A 23525-nucleotide genomic window follows, 5' to 3' on the forward strand; every position below is an offset into this window, starting at 1 on the left:
TGAATTTAATTCTTCATTTTAGCTTCTGTTTTTTCGAGGAAGAATATTTGTGAAATATTTCTTCAAACTTATTATGATTAAAATTCAAAAAAAATATTCTGGCAAATCTAGAAAATCTGTAGAATCAAACTTAAATCTTATTTCAAAGTCTTTTGAATTTCTTTTAAAATTTTTGTTCTGGAAAATCTAGAAGAAATAATGATTTGTCTTGTTCCAATTTGTTATACATTCTAACAAAGTGCAGATTGGATTTTAACCTATTTAAAACATGTCATCAAAATTCCAAAATTAATCTTGATCAGGAAAAATTACTAATGATGTTCCATAAATTATTTTTTTTATTTTTTCAAAAAGATTCGAATTAGCTAGTTTTTGTCCTCTTTTTTTCCGTTGAATTTTGAATTTTAAAGAGTCGAAATTGAAGATAAACTATGTTTCAAAATTTAATTGTCTTTTTTTGTGTGTTTTCGCCTCTTTTAAACCGTTCAATTAAGTGTAAATATCATTAATTATTAATAATAACATAGAGTTAAAGGTAAATTGAGCAAATTGGCTATTTCTGGCAATTTATTTAAGTGTGTATCAAACTGGTAGCCCTTCGCATTAATCAGTACCCAAGAAGTAGCTCTTGGTTTCAAAAAGGTTGGTGACCCCTGAATTACAGTATACACATAATTTGGTAATAAGTTAATTTAAGTAACAAAAAATCTCTTTTAGTGAGCCGAGCCACTAAGAGCCGCATTTCCCATCACTAACCCACAACGCTTATTTTAGGGGAAATAGTTAACTAAATATTCTGACCGTCTCTTCAGAACGCGCCGTTTTATTTACGTGCCTCCACTTGGACAGCGTATTCTCCCCGTCATCCTTCAGTTTTAAGCGCTTGAATATGAACTACTCGGTATTAGAAAGGGCGACAGCGGAGGATGCATGTGCATGTACGAGCCAGTCTGCCCCACAACAAGAGGATAGAGGAAAAGAAGGATATTATTGAATGCAGTGTGGACGACGATAGCGGACTCGCGCAAAACAATTTGGGTAAATTTCTACCGTATATGGATGATCCGCTTATGTCACACTTGGGAAAAACCTCAGATGAGCAAATTCCAAACGACTCGTTGGAGAAGTATGAAGGAAGGCAAGATAGTTTTAAAAATATCTCTGCCATGCCTCCATGCTTTGATTTCACATTACAGGGAATTATGGAGATCCCAAATACACAAAAACGTTTAAGAAAAATTGGTTTTGCATAATAGTTCAACTTGAAATATTACCTTGTTTACCTTCTTTTAACTTTTATTTAACTTGTGTTACCTTCTATTCACCTCCTTTTGACCGTATTTTACTTTTTATTAACCTTCTTCTACCTTTTATTTAGCTTGTTTTCATTTATATTTTCCTCTTATTTACCTTATTTTACCTTTTAACTGTTTTACCTCCTATTTACCTATTATTGACCTTATTTGACCTTTTAACTTGGTTTACCTTCTATTTAACTTGTTTACCTTTAATTGAGCTTGTTTTACCTTCTATATACCTTCCATTTACATTTTATTTACTTTCTATATAACTGGTTTGATCTTCTTTTACCTTTAATTTACATTATTGTACCCTTTATTTAGCTTGCTTACCTTTTATTTAGCTTCTTTACCTTTTATTTAGCTTGTTTTTTTTACTTGTTTAACTTATTTTTTCTGGTATTTATCTTCTTTTACCATTTGTTTAGCTTGCTTACCCTTTATTTAGCTTGTTTACCTTTTATTTAGTTTAATTTACCTTTTATAGACCTTCCATTTACCTTCTTTATTTTACCTTTTTTTCACCCTTGATTTAGCTAGCTTACCCTTTATTTAGCTTAGTTTACCTTTTAAATACCTTTCATTTACGTTTTATTTACCTTCTTTTTATCTTGTTTTATTTTCTTTTACCTTTTATTTACCTTCTTTTACCATTTATGTAGCTTGTTTTACCTTCTATATTTTATTTATATGTCTATAAATTGCATATTAATTATTTTCTGTGTGTAATTTTCTAATTCAGGATGTTTTTATTTTGTCTTTAGAATGTGTTGGGGGCCAAGAAAAAACGAGCTGTGGACCGCAAATGGTCCTCGGGCCACACCGTGGACACCCCTGGACTCGAACAATACCATTAATAATAATAATAAAAATAATAACAATATTAATAATAATAATAATAATAATAAATAATAATAATAATATTATTAATAACAATAATGATAAATAATATTTTTAATAATAATATTGATGATAATAATAATAATAATAATACTCATAAGAATACAAATAATAAGAAGAAGAATAATGTTAATAATAACAATAATAATACCAACAACAATAATAATAACAATAATTATAATAATATTAATAATGAGTACTACTTTCTGCCTGGCAGGAGTGCTCACCTTCTTTAGGAGATCATCCAGCAGCCCCATGTTGGCCTCCTGAGCCTTGATGGTGTGGGAGAAGAAGGCGTAGGTCTTCTTGGGGATCACCTTCTCCTCGGGCGGCCTTTTGACGCCGAGGATCAGCGAGGCCGCCGAGATGTCCTCCTGGATGACGGCGCCGGCTTTAGCGTAGAACTGAAAGCGGAATAACCCCAAGTCAGCTGGAAGCTAAGAAGAAGAAGAAGTCACACACATTCACCTTCTCGTGGATCGCCCTACGGTTGGACGGCTGGACCACAACTTTGATGCCGTCTTGTGTCAGCTCCCGGACGTGACGCGGGGCCAGCGGCGCCCTGCGCTCCCACGGGTTGATGTCCTCCCGCCGGATGGCTATGACGGCCCTGTGGTGCTCATAGCGCCGCTGGGCAAGCAGGCAGCTCGACCTCTTCCGGCCGTTACGGCTGAGGAGTCGGAACATGGCTCGGACCTTCTGCCAGGAAAGGCCAAAAAATACAAAAACATGAAGGAAACATCTTCCTGCGTGTTCTCCCTAAGCATCTGTGGCTTTTCTCCGGACTCCTCCCACATTCCAAAAACGGACATGCTACCTTAAATCGTTCATTAGTGACACTACACCGTATACCAGGGGTGTCCACGCTTTGCAACCTGTGAGCAATTCTGACTAATGACCATGAATTACACTTTGAAGTGTAAGCATTTTAATATATGATCCAATCCAAACAACCTTACCCACTCATGGCGCAAAAAAACTAACACAGAAAGTCAACATACATGGTCACATATAACACAACCTACTCACGGAACTTTGTGGATGTTATAGAAAAAACATCCAATCGCGACACATAATTCGAAACTATCCATCCATCCATCCATTTTCTACCGCTTTTTCCCTTCGGGGTCACGGGGGGCGCTGGAGCCTATCTAAGCTACAATCGGGCGAAAGGCGGGGTACACCCTGGACAAGTCGCCACCTCATCGCAGGGCTAATTCGAAACTACACCCATTTAAATCCCCTGCTATCTCCACACTTATCCATGTTTGGCACATTTTAGCTGATTGATATTTTTGATTGATTACAAAACTTTAAGGAGATTGTCACGGACGTAAACAAGGCAGGAGTCGAACTTTCATACACTTTTAATATTTAATTATATTATTTACAAATTATACATCCAAGCGGTAGAAAATTGATACATGAATGGATATCCATTAAAATAATATAATATATACATGTATACACATACATATATATATACACACACCAGTGTTTCCCATAAACTGCCAAGATACCCGAGGCGGCGGGGGCGTGGCTATGGGCGTGGCTATTGGGCGTTGTCACCATGACATCATCAAGTAATTTGCATAATTTACTACAATATGATTTTCTCTAAAAAGGCTAAAAAAATGTATACTTACTAATTAATAACAGTTTTGTTTTAAACATCCATCCATTCATTTTACAATATAATTACAACACTTTATGTACATATTTATATACAGATTTGAACAATAAGTTATTCACTGAAATATATTTATTAATTGTGGTTCTTACAAAAAATATATCTTATAAAATATAAAAGCTAAAATGTCTCTTAAAGCTCTGCCCCTTTAATTAGTGCATACTCAGTAATTTAACTTTAGCATACTACTACAACCATATTATTTACCAGCAACATAAAGTGAAACAGAGGCAGAGGTGTCCTGCCACAGTCAGTAACAAATAAACAGAAAACAGTAGTGGTGAAATACAAATAAGGCAACAAGAGAAGTATCCTATACTTCTTTTTTGTAAAGTAAATCTGAACAGCCGATATGGGCATGTACATCAACTGTATGATTTGCCTGAGAAGCTGGACAGGACAAAAAAAAAAATAATAATAAAAATTAAAATAAAATAAAAATTAAAACAATTTTTTTTAAATCTATTTGTGGCGGACGTAATTCTTTCGTGGCTGGCCGCCACAAATAAATGAATGTGTGGGAAACACTGCACACACACAAACATATACACACATACATACTGTCTTGAAGGCTTGTTTTTGCAACACCAAGTGGCCACAATAATTTACCAAGCTCATCATGCATTGAGTTGAGTGATGCCGACACGTTTGTTACTGGATACTTTTTAACACTCTGCTGCCTCTGAGACTTTGTATGTGTATTTAAAATTATTTGATATTTGTTTATATCGACAAATGTCATGTTTTGGACCGCAATATTGATCAATTGAGGACCTCTTATACTGTCTGTACATAGTTTCCCCTTACACTACTGAATATGTGATCATCATGATGTCATTGTATACTTTGTATAATCTGCTATGATGCATATGTCTTCTTTAAAAAGGCTAAACAATGTTATACATACATTTGAAAACAAATCAGTTTCATTATTATTAAGTAATAATTTATTTTGAAGTATACATATATATATATGTATGTAAAAATGGTTTAGAAAGGACAGATTTTAAATAATTATAATAAAAAATAAATAAAGCATTTTTTAACTTGGGACTTCCGGCGGGCTAGATTTTGGACGCTGGCGGGCCGGATACGTAGTTTGGGTACCACTGATATAGACGATCCACATAGATCAGGGGTGCCCATTACGTCGATCGCGAGCTACCGGTCGATCGTGGAGGGTGTGTCGGTCGATCCCCAGCCAGGCATTAAAAAAATAGACCTCAAAATTAGCGATCATCAATCTTCACTATGACGTCACTTTTGTCAGTTGATTGACATTCACGGCACCCGAAAGGCTTGTGAGATGACGCTGGCTGCTGCAAGCTCATTATTAAGAAAAAAATCACCGACAGGAAGGCGAGAAACACTTTTTATTTCAATAGACTCTCGCGCCGTACCTGCCGTCAAAACTCTAAAGACCGACTGCACAGTTCCTGTCTTCACAATAAAAGCGCTGCTCCATCCTGCCTGCGCTAACAACATAATGGGTCCCACATCAACCTTAAGAAAGTCAATGACTTCACTATAAAAGTGGGTGACATTGTTGTCACCAGGAAAGATGAGGTCACCTACCTAGGTTCCATTCTAGAGGCTAACCTTTCCTGTGATAAAATGGCAACCAAGGAAATCAAAAAGGTCAACCAACGAACGAGATTTCTCTACAGAATTTCCTCTCTGGTCAACAAAAGCACCATGAGGATTCTGGCGGGAACTCTCGTTCAACCCTTTTTCGATTACGCATGCACCTCCTGGTACCCTAGCACCTCCAAAACTCTCAAATCTAAACTCCAAACATCTCAGAACAAGCTAGTCAGGTTACTTCTAGACCTCCACCCCAGATCCCACCTCACTCCTACCCACTTCTCCAAAGTGGGTTGGCTCAAGGTGGAGGACAGAGTTAAACAACTTGCACTGAGCCTAGTCTATAAAATCCACTACACCTCCCTGATACCGAAGTACATGTCAAACTACTTCCTTAACGTAAATGACCGCCATAACCACAACACCAGGGGGAGCTCCACTAACCACGTTAAACCCAGATTCCGAACTAACAAAGGTCTTAACTCATTCTCGTTCTATGCCACATCAATGTGGAATGCGCTCCCAACAGGTATAAAAGAAAGGGCATCTCTATCCTCCTTCAAAACCGCAATAAAAGTTGACCTTCAGGCAGCTACAACCCTAAACTAACACCCTCCCCGGATTGCTAATAATCAAATGTAAACAATCAAATACAGATACTTTTTCTTATGCCTTCTGATCTCTCTCTCTCTCTATGTCCACTACTTGCTGTCCATATCCTACCCTCCCCCCCTCCACACCCCTGATTGTAAATAATGTAAATAATTCAATGTGATTATCTTGTGTGATGACTGTATTATGATGATAGTATATCTGATAGTATATATGTGTATCATGAATCAATTTAAGTGGACCCCGACTTAAACAAGTTGAAAAACTTATTCGGGTGTTACCATTTAGTGGTCAATTGTACGGAATATGTACTTCACTGTGCAACCTACTAATAAAAGTCTCAATCAATCAATCAATCAATAAGAGTCTCAGAAAGCCGGCGTGCACAAGCTCGCAAGCTACGGAGTTTGCCGCCAATGTATTTCTTGTAAAGTGTATAAAAACGAGTATGGAAGCTGGACAAATAAGATGCCAAAAACCAACCATTTTCATGTGGTATTGGACAGAAAGAAGGACTTTTTTTTTTCCATCATCTGAAAATGCGGACGTTATCAGCACTACCGTCTGATTCCAATCAATGCAAGTCATCAGAATCAGGTAATACACCAACTTATATTTTTGTCTTCATGAAAGAAAATAATCTATATGTGTTAAACATGCTTGTATTATCATAAAACACATTGAACTTGTTGACAAAAAATGTCTCCATAAATAAATAAATATAAAATACATATTAGAATGAGGTAGATCCCCTCGACTTGGTCAATTGAAAAGTAGCTCGCCTGCAGAAAAAGTGTGGCCCCACTTTGTAGATGGATTTCCATTCATTTCAATGGGAGATGCTGCTTTGAGATACAAGTGTTTATAGTTAAGAGTTCCCTTCATGAAAACAATTAAGCTCGTAAGTTGAGGTGCTACTATAGTGTAATGTGACTGATGGTGAGGGTGGGAACTACAGCTAGGGGTCAGAGGTCAACAGCTAGCTCGGACACGCCACAAACCCATGACGTCATACTACCTCTTACTATCCCGGCCTTTTAAGTACGCCACTTAAATAGTCCAACAAAGTCGTTATTTACGTTATCGCTGCTGTGATTTACTGTAGGCCGGAAGCTGTCTTTAAACCTGTTGAACGCGCCTGGTTGAAGTCCAGGAAAATTCTCGCGTGTTTTAGTGAGTTCCACTGAGTTGAACGTAGAAAGAGTGGAAAAGTGAGCGGAGTACGGCGCTGCTGGTTACCTCGCGCTGTCGGCGTGGACAGGGCAATTTCCGGGGTCTTCTCTGATTTTTCAACAAACCTCGCTTCAGGAGGACCAGTTGACTAACTAGTCAGCCGGGCCGGAACCAGCTCCCAGACCCAGTTGGAGTCCTCACTTCGGACCGCACCGAGGAATGGTGGCGGCCGTCCAAGAAGTTTTTTGTGTGTAGTGTCCCTCAGAGGTGACACAAGGTAGCCTTAACACACACGCATGGAAACCAAAGTTGTCCACTTCCGGTTACGATTTCAGAATAAAGCCGCTACGTCCAATTCAATCGATTACATCTACCTAAACTAAATTAATATGTGACTCACAAAATCACCCCCAATGTTATGTAATAGTTATAAAAAGTAAAACATGTGTGTTAGTATTTAAGTTTAGTCGTTTTCCTATTTGAGGAAATGTGTGTTTTATTTTATAAGGACAAGAGACACAGTCACTTTTCCGGTTCTGTCCGCCGGACAACTGGAGGAAAATCGAACATTAAGAATAAAAATGTACATATCTGACTTGTGTCCGCGGCCCAATGTGTCTGTTGTGAGGAAAGGCCAACAAAACAAGTGACGAACTTTTTAATGTGCAAAGTTTGTCGTGTTTCGCCTTCAACAACTTTGACTGGGGATTGTGCACTTCAGGGAAACCATGTTCCAAGTGATAACAAGCGAAAGTGTACACTCACATGACTCGTCGGCTTTTTGTTTAACTCTCTTTTGAATGCATCCAGCTGTTAAATACACATTATAATCTGCTTAAAAACTGCAATTGAGGATAACTTTTTGGTAAACTGGTCAATTCGACAGTACCACCACGTGGTTTTGGAATCTCCGAGGTGACATGAATGTATCCGCATTCAGGCGACGTAAAAGCACGGCGTCGCACTTTGATGACTCACCTTGAACGAACCACAGTAATATTTATTATTGTATACTTTGATATACACACTTACTTATATTGTTTGGCGCATATATATAACTTTGCAACCATTTTGTAAATATTTTAAATGCAGAAATAATTGTACTTTAAAAACGAGAATAACTTGAAGTAAATAACCTGTTGTTATTATGCTAACTGTTAGCATGCCAAAGATGTTTTAACAATTTTCGCATGCGTTCGCCTCAGAGTCATATAACTTGGTAGGTACTTGACACATGCTAACAATAGTGTGATAAGGTTGTGGTTTTTTTTTGCCAATTTTGCCGTCGTACATCTTAAGATTCCCATATCTTGGTAACTTTTTAACTGTTAGCATGCTAAAGATGTTTTCACAATTTTTGCATGCGTTCGCCTCAGAGTCATATAACTTGGTAGGTACTTGACACATGCTAACAATAGCGTGCTAAGTTTTTATTTTGCCAATTTTGCCGTTGTACATTTTAAGAGTTCCATAACTTGGTAGATGACGCTTGTTACCTGTTAGCAGGCTAATGTTAACATGCTAACTGTTAGCATGCTAAAGATGTTTTAACAATTTTTGCATGTGTATGCCTCAGTCATATAACTTGGTAGGCATTTGACACATGCTAACATTAGCGTGTTAGCTTTTTTTTTTTTTCCGCCAATTTTTCCGTCAACATCTTAAGAGTTCCATAACTTGGTAGATGACGCTTGTTAACTGTTATCATGCTAAAGATGTTTTAACAATTTTCGCATGTGTTCGCCTCAGAGTCATATAACTTGGTAGGCATTTGACACATGCTAACATTAGCGTGCTCCTTTTTTTTAGTCAATTTTGCCGTCAACATCTTAAGAGTTCCGTAACTTGGTAGATAATGCCTGTTAACTGTTAGCATGCTAATCTTAACATGCTAACTGTTAGCATGCTAAAGATGTTTTCACAATTTTCGCATGCGTTCGCCTCAGAGTCATATAACTTGGTAGGTACTTGACACATGCTAACAATAGCGTGCTAAGTTTTTATTTTGCCAATTTTGCCGTCGTACATTTTAAGAGTTCCATAACTTGGTAGATGGCGCTTGATAACTGTTAGCATAGCATGCTAAATATGTTTTAACAATTTTCGCATGCGTTCGCTTCAGAGTCATCTAACTTGGTAGGCACTTGACCCATGCTAACATTAGCGTGCTACTTTTTCTTTCAGCCAATTTTGCCGTCAACATCTTAAAAGTTCCATAACTTGGTAGATGACGCTTGATAACTGTTAGCATGCTAATGATGTTTTAACAATTTTCGCATGCGTTCGCCTCAGAGTCATATAACTTGGTAGGCATTTGATACATGCTAACATTAGCGTGCTACTTTTTTTTTTTTAAGCCAATTTTGCCATCAACATCTAAAGAGTCCCATAACTTGGTAGATGACGCTTGTTAACTGTTAGCATGCTAAAGATGTTTTAACAATTTTCGCATGTGTCCGCCTCAGAGTCATATAACTTGGTAGGTACTTGACACTTGCTAACTGTTAGCATGTTAAGGATCTTTTTAAAATGTTCTACATGCGTACACCTCACAGTCATATAACTGTGTAGGTACTTGACACATGCTAACATTAGCATGCTAAAACATTTTTTTGTGCCAATTTTGCTGCCTTACACCTTAGGGTCCTATAAGATGGTAGGTGACATTGTTAGTTATTAGCATGCCAACTGTTAGCATGCTAAGGCTCTTTTAACCCATTTTGCATATAATTGTAACGTGACAGTTGCTAACTGTTAGCATGCTAATGTTAACATGCTAACTGTTAGCAACAAAATAAAAACAACAATAACATTGATGCATAATAATTCATGTATACAAACATGTGCTGCTTTTCAGGTGCTTATTTAATATCCACGTCAATCACTTAGAAAGGTTTTTAGCTCCAAAAGCAATAAATCCTGAGACAAAACGAATAAAACATCAACAATAACAGCAATGACATTTATTTCGTTCAAAAATAATCAATCGCATTAATCAGGGTCAGCCATTTTTCAGGGGTCAGAGGTCACAGAGGGAGGAGGAGAGCTTTTTTTTTGTCTAGGGGCCAGGGGTCAAGGGTCAGGGGTCAAGAGTGGGGCTAACAAGCTGACAGACTTTAGGAAGAAGTCTGTCGAATTTACGCTAAAAAAAACTGGCAGCTCATTTACTGTAAAATAACAGTGGCACCAGTTTTCCTTTTTACAGTAACGCACTGTAAAATCAACAACTGTAGGCTTTACCGTAAAAAGATGGTAGTTTACTGTAAAAACCTAAAACATCTGGCAGTTCAAAAAATTAATAGGAGTAGTATCGATTCTACATTTACAGTACAGTAATTCACTGTAAAAACAACAACTGCAGATTTTACCGTAAAAAAAAACAAAAAAACTGGCAGCTCGGTCGGTAGAGTTTTACCATAAAAATAACAGTGGTACTGATTTTACATTTACGGTAACGCACTGTAAAATTGACCACTGTAGATTTTACGGTATAAAAACTGGTAGTTCAGTCACCAGAATTTTACTGTAAAAACGTTTAAAAAATGGCAGTTTATGAGAATTTTAAAATGTATTGTTTTTCCATTTACAGTAATTCACTGTAAAAAACAAAACAACAACTGCAGATTTTACAGGAAAAAACTGGTGGTTCAGTCACCAGAATTTTACTGTAAAAAAACAGAGCCGTATCATTTTTCAATCTACAGTAATGCACTGTAAAATTCACAATCGTAGATTTTACGGTAAAAAAAACTGGTAGTCGGCAGAATTTTTATGTAACAATGTAAAAAAAAAATGGCAGTTTATAAGAATTTTAAAAAGTATTGTTTTTCCATTTACAGTAATTCACTGTAAAAAACAAACAAAAAAAACAACAACTGTAGATTTTACGGTAAAGAAATGGTTGTTTTGTTGCCAGAATTTTACTGTAAAAAAAAAAACGTAGCAGTATCATTTTTCAATCTGCAGTGATACACTGAAAAATCGACAATTGTAGGTTTTACAGTAAAAAACTGGTAGTTCATCGCCAGAATGTTATTGTAATTATGACGTAGCGGTATCATTTTTCAATCTACAGTAATGCACTGTAAAATTCACGATCGCCGATTTTACGGAAAAAAACTGGTAGTCGCCAGAATTTTTATGTAGCGACAAAAAACAACTGTCATTTAAAAACAATTAATACAATTAGTATCACTTTTCCATTTACAGTAACGCACTGTAAAATCAATGACTGTAGATTTTACGGTAGAAAACTGGCAGTTCAGTTACCAAAATGTCACTGTAAAAATAAAAGTGGTACCGTTTTTTAATTTACAGTAGTGCACCGTAAGTTTAACAACTGTAGATTTTACGGTAGAGAACTGGTAGTTCAGTCACCAGAATTCTACTGTAAAAATAACAGCAGTATAATTTTTCGATCTACAGTAATGCACTGTAAGATTAACAACTGTAGGTTTTACAGTAAAAAACTGGTATTTCCGTCGCCAGAATTTTAGTGTGAAAATGAAAGTAGCATCGTTTTTCAATTTACAGTAATGCACTGTAAAATTCACATTTGTAGATTTTACAGAAAAAAACTGGTAGTGGCCAGAATTTTACTGTAAAAATAACAACCATATAATTTTTCAATTTACAGTAATGCACTGTAAAATCGACAACTGTAGGTTTTACAGTAAAAAACTGTAAAAGTTGCCAGAATTTTACTGTAAAAATAACTGGTATATTTTTTTCAATTTACAGTAGTGCACTGTAAGATTAACAACTGTAGGTTTTACAGTAAAAAACTGGCAGTTCTGTCGCCAGAATTTTACTGTGAAAATAAAAGTAGCATCGTTGTGAATTTTACAGTGCATTACTGTAAATTTAATAACTGTAGGTTTTACAATAAAAAACTGGTAGTTCCGTCGCCAGAATTTTACTGTAAAAATAAAATTTGCATCGTTTTTCAATTTCCAGTAATACACTGTAAAATACACGATTGTAGATTTTACGGTAAAAAAAAACTGGTAGTTCCGTCGCCAGAATTTTACTGTAAAAATAAAAATTTGCATCGTTTTTCAATTTCCAGTAATGCACTGTAAAATACACGATTGTAGATTTTACGGTAAAAAAAAACTGGTAGTTCGGTTGCCAGAATTTTACTGTAAAAATAAAAGTAGCATCAGTAATTTACAGTAATGCACTGTGAAAACAGCGACCGTAGATTTGTCATATAAACTGTTCTGTAGTATTATTTTTTTGGGTAAAAACACCGTCAATTTTATGTTAAAATTTTGTCGACTTAGCTGCCATTTTTTTATTATTATTTTTTTAACAGTAAAATCTCCATTTTTTTAAACTTTTTTTAAAGCGTGGCTCCAACCGGGAAGTAGTTAGCGTCTTTTAAAGAGACGGCACCGGCAGATCATCGGGGACAAAGTGGAAGTTGTGTGTTGGCGACCAGAAGATAACACAAATATTCGTAATACTCCTGTAATACCACTCGTCTCCACAGGGGGCAGCAGTGAGTATTAGTAATAATCATGTGAACTTACTTGTTTCCACAGGGGGCAGCAGTGAGTATTGGTAATCATTATGTAATCCTACTTGTCTCCACAGGGGGCAGCAATGAGTATTAGTAATAATCATGTAAAACTACTTTTCTCCACAGGGGGCAGCAGTGAGTATTAGTAATAATCATGTAATGCTACCTTTCTCCACAGGGGGCAGCAGTGAGTATTCGTAATAATCGTGTAATACTACTTGTCTCCACAGGGGGAAGCAGTGAATATTCATAATAATCGTGTAATACTACTTGTCTCCACAGGGGGCAGCAGCGATGCGTGTGGTCTCTGAGGAGGATGGGCAACAATAAATACTACTTGGTGGAAAAGGGGGCGTGGCTCAGGCCCGCGGCGGCGATGGCGACGGCTGCCCGCCGGCGGAGTCGTGCAGCTTCCTGACGTGCTTCTTGAGGTCAAAGTTCCTGCAGAAGCCCTTGCCACAGGTGGGACAGGTGAAGGGCTTCTTGTCGTTGTGCGTGTGCATGTGGAAGGTGAGGTTGTACACCTGGTGGAAGGCCTTGCTGCACACGGAGCACTTGAACTGCTTCTCGCCGCTGTGCGTCAGCTTGTGGTTCTTGTAGTTCCCTGCACACACACACACACACCGCTCCTGTCAGCCCAACACTACTTTACTTCTTTTTACACTTCCTGAGGAGGGCATGTTGCCATGGCAACACAAGCCAGGACACTCCAGTCGCAGCTTTGTGTTGTTTTTTTGAGCATCTCTTGCACATTTTGGCCTTAAATTAAGCATTTTCAAGCATAAAAATGTGTGAAATATTTACAAAATTTTTTTTGCACAATTATTTTCTACTCTTGAGTGTTTTTCCCCAACAAGAATTTTTGTGCCCTGAAATTTTTGTACACTAAATTTTTTTTTGTTAAAAAATGTTTTATACTGAAATTGTGTACACTGAATCATTTGCACTATTTTTTTTTACCCAAAAATTGTTTGTTCACTAAATGTTTATTTAAATTATGTAAATATATTTTTTTGCTTTTAATTTTTTCATATTGAATTTTTGTACACATAATTTTTCTGCACTGAAATTTTTGTACACTAAATTTCTATCAACTTAATTTATTTTTGCACAGATTTTTTCTGCAAAAAATGTTTTATACTGACTTTTTGCACACTGAATTATTTGCACAATTTTTTATACACTGACATTTTTTTTTACCCAAAAATGTATTGTACACAACATTTTTATACACTTATTTTTATTATTAGTATTATTTTTATACACTTGAATTTTTTTTATATTGAATTTTTGTACACATAATTGTTCTGCACTGCAATTTTTTTTAACACTCAATTTTGATATACAACATTTTTTGCACCATTTTTTTTACGCTAAACGTTTCTGCACATTTTTTGCAGAAAAATGTTTTACACTGAATTTTTTTTATACTGAATTTTTGTACACTGAAGTTTTGCACTGAATATTTTTTTTACAGAAAAATAGTTTGCACTGAATTTTTGTACACTCAATTTTTATCAACTGAATTTTTTTGCACAGTATTTTTTACACAAATTTTTTTGCACTGATTTTTTTATTTTGAAGTTTTGTACACATCATGTTTCCGCACAGAAGTGTTTTGCATTAAATTTTTATACACTTCTTTTTTTGCACTTAATTTTTTTATATAGAATTTTTGGACGCATATTTTTTTTTGCACTGCAATTTTTTTTAACACAAAATTTTGATATACCAATTTTTTTGCACCATTTTTTAACGCGGAATGTTTCTGCACAACATTTTTTGCAGAAAAATGTTTTACACCGACTTTTTGTACACTGAATTTTTTTGCACAATTTTGTTTAAACTGAAGTTTTGCACTGAATATTTTTTACACTCAATTTTTTGCACTGATTTTTTTATATAAAATTTTTGTACAAATCATGTTTCCGCACTGAAATGTTTTACATTGATTTGTTTGCACCATTTTTTTTTTTTACACAGAAGTGTTTTGCACTGAATTTTTTTACACAATTTCTTTACATAATTTTTTTTCACTTAATTTTTTTTCACTGAATGTTTTTGCACAACATTTTTTTACACTTGATTTTCATACAGTGATATTTTTGGGGAAAAAATGTTTTACACTGAATGTTTTTTATACTGAATTTTTGTACACTGAATTGTTTCGCACAATTTTTTTACACTGAAATTGTATACACTAAATCCTTTGTACTGAAATTTTTTTAGACAAAAATTCTTTGTACTAAATTTATAAACTGAATTTTTTTGCACAGCATTTTTTACACAATATTTTTTATACTGAATTTTTTTATATTGAATTTTTGTACACATAATTTTTATGTACTGAATGTTCTTTTTTTTTTTTTTTTTTACAAAAAAGGTTTTACACTGATTATTTATACTGAATTTGTGTACACTTAATTTTTTGCACTGAATTTCTTTTTTTTTTTTTCAAATGTTTTACACTGATTTTTTTTATGCAAAATTTCTGTACACTGAATTGTTTTGCACAATTTTTTTTACACAAAAGTTTTATTCACTGATTTTATAGACTTATTTTTTTGGCACTAAATTTTTCCGCACTGAAATGTTTTACACTTAATTTTTACACATTGAATTAAAAACAACCCCTGTATTTTAACAAACTGAATTTTTAAACACACACATTTGGCTCACACATTTTTATTCAATGAAAAGTCAGCATAATTTGATATAAAAACAGAATATTCTGCCAAATTCAGTGTCAAAAAAGCCTTTCACAATAAAGAGACACATGAACCTCCATACAAAGCAATCAGAATGTGCTGCCCAGTATCGTGGCCTCTGATTGGCTCGTTAACGTAAAAAGTTCAAGGCGTAAAAAGTTGTTTAAAGCCTCTTATTTCTTGTCAAAGTGGCTCTCATCGGGTTAAAAACTTCTTTAAAAGGTTGTCAACAGTTTTTATGCCTTAGCTACAGAACAATTATAATAAATAAAATGAATAATTCCTATATTTCGTGGAAATGAATTCACCGCAAATGTACCGCGATAAACGAGGGACCACTGTAACGTCAAATTGACACTTCATGGCACTTTAGTCACGTGACTACATGTGCTGGTGTGATGTGACGTCAGTGACGCTTCCTTACAGCAGGGGGAGCTGTGGAGCAACACACTAGTCTCACTTTCTGTGGCTTCACTTTGGACCGTGGGGGAAACACTCCCACTCCAATGAAATGTTTGGGTCAAATAAGTTATTTTGTCCGAACAATTATTTTAGGAACAAACATATTGAATATGAATTGTAATAATTGATGCCGCGTGCAAAAACACGTGATTAGGAATACAACATTTATTTATGAACACTTTTAATCACCGCTGACGATATTTGGCAATAATAATAATAATAAATAATAATTATTATTATAATAATGAAAAATGTTTTTCTTAACATTTTCTTACCTTTCTGGTGGAATCCTTTGCCGCAGAACTCGCAGACGAAGGGTTTGTAGCCCGCGTGGATGCGCGTGTGCGTGTTGAGCGTGGAGCTGCGATTGAAGGCTTTGCCGCACTGCGTGCACTTGTGTGGTTTCTCCTGCCGAGCAAAGACAAACACTCCCTCTTATTAAATATGAATATCATCCCTCATATTTCACACACAAATATGAATATTATAACTCATATTTCACGCACAAATATGAATATTATAACTCATATTTCACGCACAAATATGAATATCATCTCTCATATTTCACACACAAATATGAATATCATCTCTTATATTTCACGCACACATATGACAATTATAACTCATATTTCATGCACAAATATGAATATTATCTCTCATATTTCACGCACAAATATGAATATTATACCTCATATTTCACACACAAATATGAATATCATCTCTCATATTTCACGCACACATATGACAATTATAACTCATATTTCATGCACAAATATGAATATTATCTCTCATATTTCACGCACACATATGAATATTATACCTCATATTTCACACACAAATATGAATATTATCTGTCATATTTCACACACAATTATGACAATTATCTCTCATATTTCACGCAAAAATATGACAATTATCTCTCATATTTCACGCAAAAATATGACAATTATCTCTCATATTTCACACACAAATATGACAATTATCTGTCATATTTCACACACAGTTATGAATATTATCTCTCATATTTCACGCACAATTATGAGAATTATCTCTCATATTTCACACACAAATATAAATATTATCGCTCATATTTCACACACAAATATGACAGTTATCTGTCATATTTGACACACAAATATGAATATTAGCTCTCATACTTCACACACAAATATGAATATTATCTCTCATATTTCACGCACAAACATTAATATTATCTCTCATATTTCACGCACAGACATGAATATAATCTCTCTTATTTCACACACAATTATGAATATTATCTCTCATATTTCACGCACAATTATGACAATTATCTCTCATATTTCCCACAAAATGAATATTATCGCTCATATTTCACGCACAAATATGACAATTATTTCTCATATTTCCCACAAAAATATGACAATTATCTCTCATATTTCACGCACAAACATGACAATTATCTCTCATATTTCACAAACAAATATGAATATTATCTCTAATATTTCACACACAAATATGAATATTATCTCTCATATTTCACGCACAATTATGACAATTATCTCTCATATTTCACACATAAATATGAATATTATCGCTCATATTTCACACACAAATATGACAATTATAACTCATATTTCACACACAAATATGACAATTATCTCTCATACATCACACACAAATATGAATATTATCTCTTATATTTCCCACACAAATATGACAATTATCTCTCATATTTCACACACAAATATGAATTTTATCTCTCATATTTCACACACAAATATGACAATTATCTCTCATATTTCACGCACAAATATGACAATTATCTCTCATATTTCACAAAAAAATATGAATATTATCTCTCATATTCCACACACAAATATGACAATTATAACTCACATTTCACACACAAATATGACAATTATAACTCATATTGCACACACAAATATGAATATTTTCTCCCATATTTCACACACAAATATGACAATTATCTCTCATATATCACACACAAATATGAACATTATCTCTCATATTTCCCACACAAATATGACAATTATCGCTCATATTTCACACACAAATATGAATATTATCTGTAATATTTCACACACAAATAGGACAATTATCTTTCATATTTCACACACAAATATGAATATTATCTCTCATATTTCACACACAAATATGACAATTATCTCTCATATTTCAAAAATATGACAATTATCGCTTATATTTCACACACAAATATGACAGTTATCAATCATATTTCACACACAAATATAAATATCATCACTCAGAAAACGAACAGTGTGTACTCGAAGTGTGAACGATTCAGAAAAAACGAGCAGTTATGAAACAGAATTATAGATAATAGTCAACACGATGAATACAAATGATGAGTTATGAAACAGAATTAGAAATGATTCTAAATTCAAAATTGTTTAATACTTATAAATAATTGTGAAGATGATGAATGAAAAATGAGGAGTTATGGAACATATGTAAATGTCAACATGATGCATATTTTGGTGAAAAATGACAAGTTATGGTACAAAAATATTAAACATTGTCAACATGATGAACATAATTGATACAAAATGATGAGTTATGGAAGATAAATATTCATAAATGTTAACACGATGAATAAAAGTGCTACAAATGATGAGTTATGGAACATGCAGTAAATAAATGTGAACATGATGCATATTTTGATTAAAAATGACGAGTTATGGTACCAACATATTACAAGATGTCAACATTATAAATAGAATTTTTATGATACAAAAATATTAGATGATATAAAAAAATGGTTGAAAAATGATGAGTTATGAAACAGAATAATTCTAAATTCTACATTATTGTAATAATGATAAATAATTGTGAAGATGATGAATAAGATGAAAAATGACAAGTTATTGGTATTTGTAATTGTAAACATGATGCATATTTTGGTGAAAAATGACGAGTTATGGTACAAAAATATTAACAATTGTCAACATTGTAAATAGAATTGATAAAAACGGACGAGTTATGATACAAACATATTTAAAATTGTCAACATGATGAACATAATTAATGAAAAATGCTGAAAACATGCAGTAAATAAATGTCAACATGATGCATATAAACATATATTTAATAATAATAATAATAATAATAATAATAATAATAATAATAATAATAATAGTGTTACCTGAGTGTGGATGATTTTGTGTCTGCACAAAGTGCTGGCTTGGCGGAAACCTTTGCCGCAAACTTTGCACACGAACGGGCGCGCGCCCGTGTGCACGGGCATGTGGCGCGTGAGGTTGTAGTGCGCGTTGAAAACCTGCAGAAAATTCACAAAACATACAAATTTTTTTTTTTTTAAATTAGAAGAAGACAATAAATGTGCGCAGGAAGGTTAAATTGGTCCGTTCGGCCGGAATCCTACACTTTGAGGCGTCAGTGAACGTCTCAGGAAATGATCCTAATAAAGTCTCCTCGACTTCAAACATTTTAAAGACATAAAAAAAAACATTTTAACCTGCGTTTTTTTAGTCCAATAAAACGAAGACTATTTTTGGGGATAATTAAAATAAAACATTGGATTGCTGACATGGAAGTGAATATTAGAAATATAGCAAATATCAAGTTTAAAAGTACACTTATCGTTCAATTAGTGATGACTAATAAATTTTAAAGACTTCTTTAATTGGTCATCAAAAATGTGCAAAAACTTCCTGGGCCTAAACATTTTTAATTCTTTTTTTGGTCTCATTAAACTCCTGAGACGCACTAATGAGTCAATTATTACTTCAAACAAAAATAAAATACTGATAAAAGTATTTATTTTAGTACAATAAAAAGATTAAGTTGGCTTAAATGTCTTGAATCGAAATGAAGACATTCTAATAGACAGCAATGCAGTACAAGTACACGCTTTAATGCAGTAAAACTATGTTGCACTAGTATTTAGTACTCTTAAGGTGACTTTGTAGTATTTAAAAAAATAGTTTGTAGCATTTAATATATATTTTTAGAGTTGTAGTATTTGATACATTTTTTTATAGAGTTTGTAGTGTTTTTAGTAGTATTTAGTATTGTTTTAAGGGGAGTTTGTGGTATTTAGTAAAGAGATATTGTAGTAATTGTAAAATATATTTTGTAGTATTTTTCAAAGATAGTTTGTAGTAATATGTTATAGTGTATACTATTCCCTGCATTTTTAGTAAGAATTTGTGGTATTTTTCGAAACGAGTTGTAATATTTTTCAAGATAATTGGCAGTATTTAGTATATTTACTGAAATACTTTGTATTTGTTAAAGACAGATTGTAGTATTTAGTCTTTTTAAGGAGAGTTTGTAGTATTTTCAAAGTGAGATTGTAGTATTTAGTATTTTAAAAGAGTTTGTAACATTTAGCATATTTTAAAGAGTTTGTAGTATTATATTAGTGTTTTCTAAAAAGAGTGGGGATTTAGTACTTTTCAAATACTTTGTAGTAATTTATTTTATAGTGTATAATACTTAGTATATTTACACAAAGAGTTTGTCGTATTGTTAAGATCGTTTGTAGTATTTAGAGAACGGAATTATAAGAAATAGTTTTCAGTATTAGGACAGTTTGTACTATTTGTTGTATTTAGTATTCTTTTATAGTACTTAGTTTATAGTATTTAGTATGTATTATTTAAAATGTTTGCAGTATTTTATAAAATACATTTTGCAGTATTTGGTTTGTAGTATTTCGTATTTATTTTGTATTATTTAGTATTCATTTTGTAGTATTTGGTTAGTAGTATATATTATTTGGTTTGTAGTATTTTGTATTTCTGATGTAGTATTTATTTTGTAGTGTTTTCAGCTGAGATAGGCTCCAGCATCCCCCGAGAACCCAAAAGGGACAAGCGGTAGAAAATGGGTGGATGGATAGTTAGTAGTATATAGTATTTGGTATATGTTAAGTAGTATTTATGTAGTATTCGTTTTGTAATAAATAGTATTTTTTGTAGTATTTAGTATTTATTTTGCAGTATTTGGTTAGTAGGATATATTGTATTTGGTTTGTAGTATTTTGTATTTGTTTTGTAGTATTTAGTGTTTGATATGTGGTTTTGTAGAATTTAGTATTTGTTTTGTAGTATTGCGTATTTGGCTGGTAGTATTTGTTTTGTAGTGTTTGGTATAGTATTCGTTTTGTAGTAAATAGTATTTTTGTAGTTTTTAGTATTTTTTTTTGCAGTATTTGGTTAGTAGGATATATTGCATTTGGTTTGTAGTATTTGGTATTTGTTATGTAGTATCTAGTATTTGTTATGTGGTTGTGTAGTATTTAGTATTTATTTTGTAGTATTGGGTATTTGTTATGTAGTATTCGTTTTGTAGTAAATGGTATTTTTTGTAGCATTTAGTATCTATTTTTGCAGTATTTGGTTAGTAGTATAGAGTATTTGTTTTGTAGTATTTTGTATTTGTTTTGTAGTATTTAGTATTTGTTAAGTGGTTTTGTAGTATTTAGTATTTGTTTTGTAGTATTCGTTTTGTACTATATAGTATTTTTTGTAGTATTTGGTAGTTTTTGGCATTTGTCACGTACTTGTTTTGTATTATTCAGTATTTGTTATGTAGTATTCGTTTTGTAGTATATTTTGTAGTATTTGCTATTTTTGGTGTAGTATTCGTCATGTAGTATTTGTTTTGTAGTATTCAGTATTTGTTATGTAGTATATAATATTTTTTATAGTATTTGCTATTTGCGGTGTAGTATTCGTCGTGTAGTATTAGTGGTGCATTATTCTCGGTGTGGACTCACCTTCCCGCACACCTCACAGGTGAAGACTTTGGGTTTGTTTCCGGAACAAGAAGCCGCGAGTCGCGCCGCCGAAGCCGCCGAGGAGTTCTTGAGAATCTTGTCGGCGAAGTCGCGGTCCTTGATCAGGTTCTGGATGTGGTTCTGACCCAGCTGCTGGTGGTAACGTTCCGCCGGGTTCTGCAGACCCGGCTTGGCGCGCTCGTCCAGCAAAGTCCGGTGCCGGGCGCCCAGCAGGTAGGAGGCCATGGGGTGCAGGTTGAGGTTGAGGAGCCCCGCGGCCGCGGCAGGCGAGCAAGAGCCGGCGTCGCCGCCGCAGTTCAGGTAGCACACGGTGCTTCGGGCCGGGAAGGACGGCTGGGTCACGACGCGCGGCCGGAAGAGTTTGTACTGACCGTCCGTGTGCAGGTTCCGGGCGGGCTCGTCCTGCTGCTGGTTGTGGTTCTGGTTGGAGTAGTTGAGCCCGAACCCCAACAAGTCCGCCGGAGCGTCCTGCAGGTGAGTCGCGTCCAGGCCGGCGAGCCCCAGCCGGTGGTGGGCCGGGTCGTAACCGAGCGGCACCAGCGGGATCATGCAGTGCAGCGAGGACGGGCACACGTCGGCGAGGCCCACCGGAGCCGAGCGGAACCAGCCCGGCAGCGGCGTGGACTTGGGCTCGGGCGTCTGGGCCATGATCCGGTCGATAGAGAACGCCAGCGACTTGGCCGCGGCCTGGCCCCCAGCGGCCGGGGGCGAGCCCAGCAGGGCCGCGCCGCGCCGCGCCTCCATCCGTATGGTGGTACCCCCCCAAAAAAAAAAAAAAAAAAAAAAAAAAAAAAAGCAGAAAGACGAAAAAAAAAGTGAGGGCGAACACCGGAGGGGATCCGAGCCGAGCCGGACCGGGCCGGTGTCGCTCCCTCAGCCAGACACCCCCCCACCCCCGCCCTCCCTCCTCCTCCGCCCCGCTGATTGACGCCGGTTCCGGGCGACGGGCGCGCTCGATGGCGGCGTGCGGAGAGCCGAGACCCCGCGCGAGCGGAACCAAAGTGGATCGTTGCGGTTCTCCTGTCAGTCAACGACTGACTCCTGGTGGGCCCGCGGCACCGGCACCAGGAGGAGGAGGACGAGAGGGCGGGGCTTGGACTCGGCGGGTCTCGGGTCCCCTTCAGGCTCCGCGTGACGTCACCGGAGTCCTCCGGCGGGGCAGCTTGTCCTCCCGCTTGGAGCCCGACACACCGCCGGACCTCCTCCGGGGGAAAAAAACCCCTCGGTCATGCAAGAAAAATCTGAAAAAAATTATGATTTCTTCATGAATAAAGTAAAAAGGCTTCTTTATTCGTTCTTACTCCATTTTATTATTGAATATTGAAAATAATCTATAGCATTCACTTTTATTCATTTGAAGTATTAGCAATTTATTTGCGTTCATTTTTAATTAACAATAACGTTTTTACATTCAAGTATTAAAAATATTTTATAGCATTAATTATTAAAAAATAGTGTATTTCCATTAATTTATACATTTTTAAAACCGTTTATTTACATTCATTTTTAATCATTATAATTTAATTTAAAAAATGTTTGCATTAATTTATTATTAAAAGTAGTGTATTTACATTTATTTTTAATAATTAAAACATTCATTTTTATTTATTGAAAAAATGTTTTTACAATATTTGACTAAAGATAATTCATTTATATATTTTAAATAAATGAAAAAAAGCCTATTTTTATGGTTAATTTACTCTAAATTTCTACTGTAGTTTTTCAATTTTTTAAAAATAGTTTATAAAACTGTAGAATTGAAGACATCTATAAATAAACAATCTGC

The 23525-nt window shown here is 34.9% G+C and overlaps 2 protein-coding genes across 3 annotated transcripts in view; both read right to left on the reverse strand.

Annotated features, from left to right (window-relative positions):
• LOC133646967 (alpha-aminoadipic semialdehyde synthase, mitochondrial-like) overlaps nt 1-7554 on the reverse strand; it is a 45273-nt gene extending 37719 nt beyond the window's left edge. The window contains exons 1-3 of one of the 2 annotated variants that reach the window (XM_062042950.1): nt 7383-7554; nt 2667-2897; nt 2426-2602 (exon numbers count right to left, since the gene is read on the reverse strand). In XM_062042950.1, the coding sequence (XP_061898934.1) occupies nt 2426-2602; nt 2667-2885 (396 nt within the window). In that variant the 5' untranslated portion in view covers nt 2886-2897; nt 7383-7554. Of the gene's footprint in view, nt 1-2425; nt 2603-2666; nt 2898-7323 lie in introns of both variants that reach the window. The other variant, XM_062042949.1, reaches the window with a different exon arrangement.
• Nucleotides 7555-12310: 4756 nt separating this feature from the next.
• Nucleotides 12311-22483, reverse strand: LOC133646970 (fez family zinc finger protein 1-like). Its single transcript, XM_062042958.1, has 4 exons — nt 21719-22483; nt 19118-19252; nt 16227-16359; nt 12311-13385 (listed from the first exon to the last, which is right to left on the reverse strand). Exons 1-4 carry the CDS (start codon nt 22481-22483, stop codon nt 13141-13143), a joined length of 1278 nt encoding a protein of 425 aa, XP_061898942.1. The 3' UTR covers nt 12311-13140.
• Nucleotides 22484-23525: the final 1042 nt, after the last annotated feature.

This window comes from Entelurus aequoreus, linkage group LG03 (assembly GCF_033978785.1).
Source record: "Entelurus aequoreus isolate RoL-2023_Sb linkage group LG03, RoL_Eaeq_v1.1, whole genome shotgun sequence".
In the NCBI taxonomy this organism is placed as follows: domain Eukaryota; kingdom Metazoa; phylum Chordata; class Actinopteri; order Syngnathiformes; family Syngnathidae; genus Entelurus; species Entelurus aequoreus.

Coding starts and splice junctions, on each gene's coding strand:
- LOC133646970 (XM_062042958.1), bottom strand. CDS start 22,483: ATGGAGGCGCGGCGCGGCGCGGCCCTGCTGGGCTCGCCCCCGGCCGCT. Junction 16,360..19,117: donor ACAAAATCATCCACACTCAG/GTAACACTATTA, acceptor TTTGCTCGGCAG/GAGAAACCACACAAGTGCAC. Junction 13,386..16,226: donor CAAAGGATTCCACCAGAAAG/GTAAGAAAATGT, acceptor GTGTGTGTGCAG/GGAACTACAAGAACCACAAG.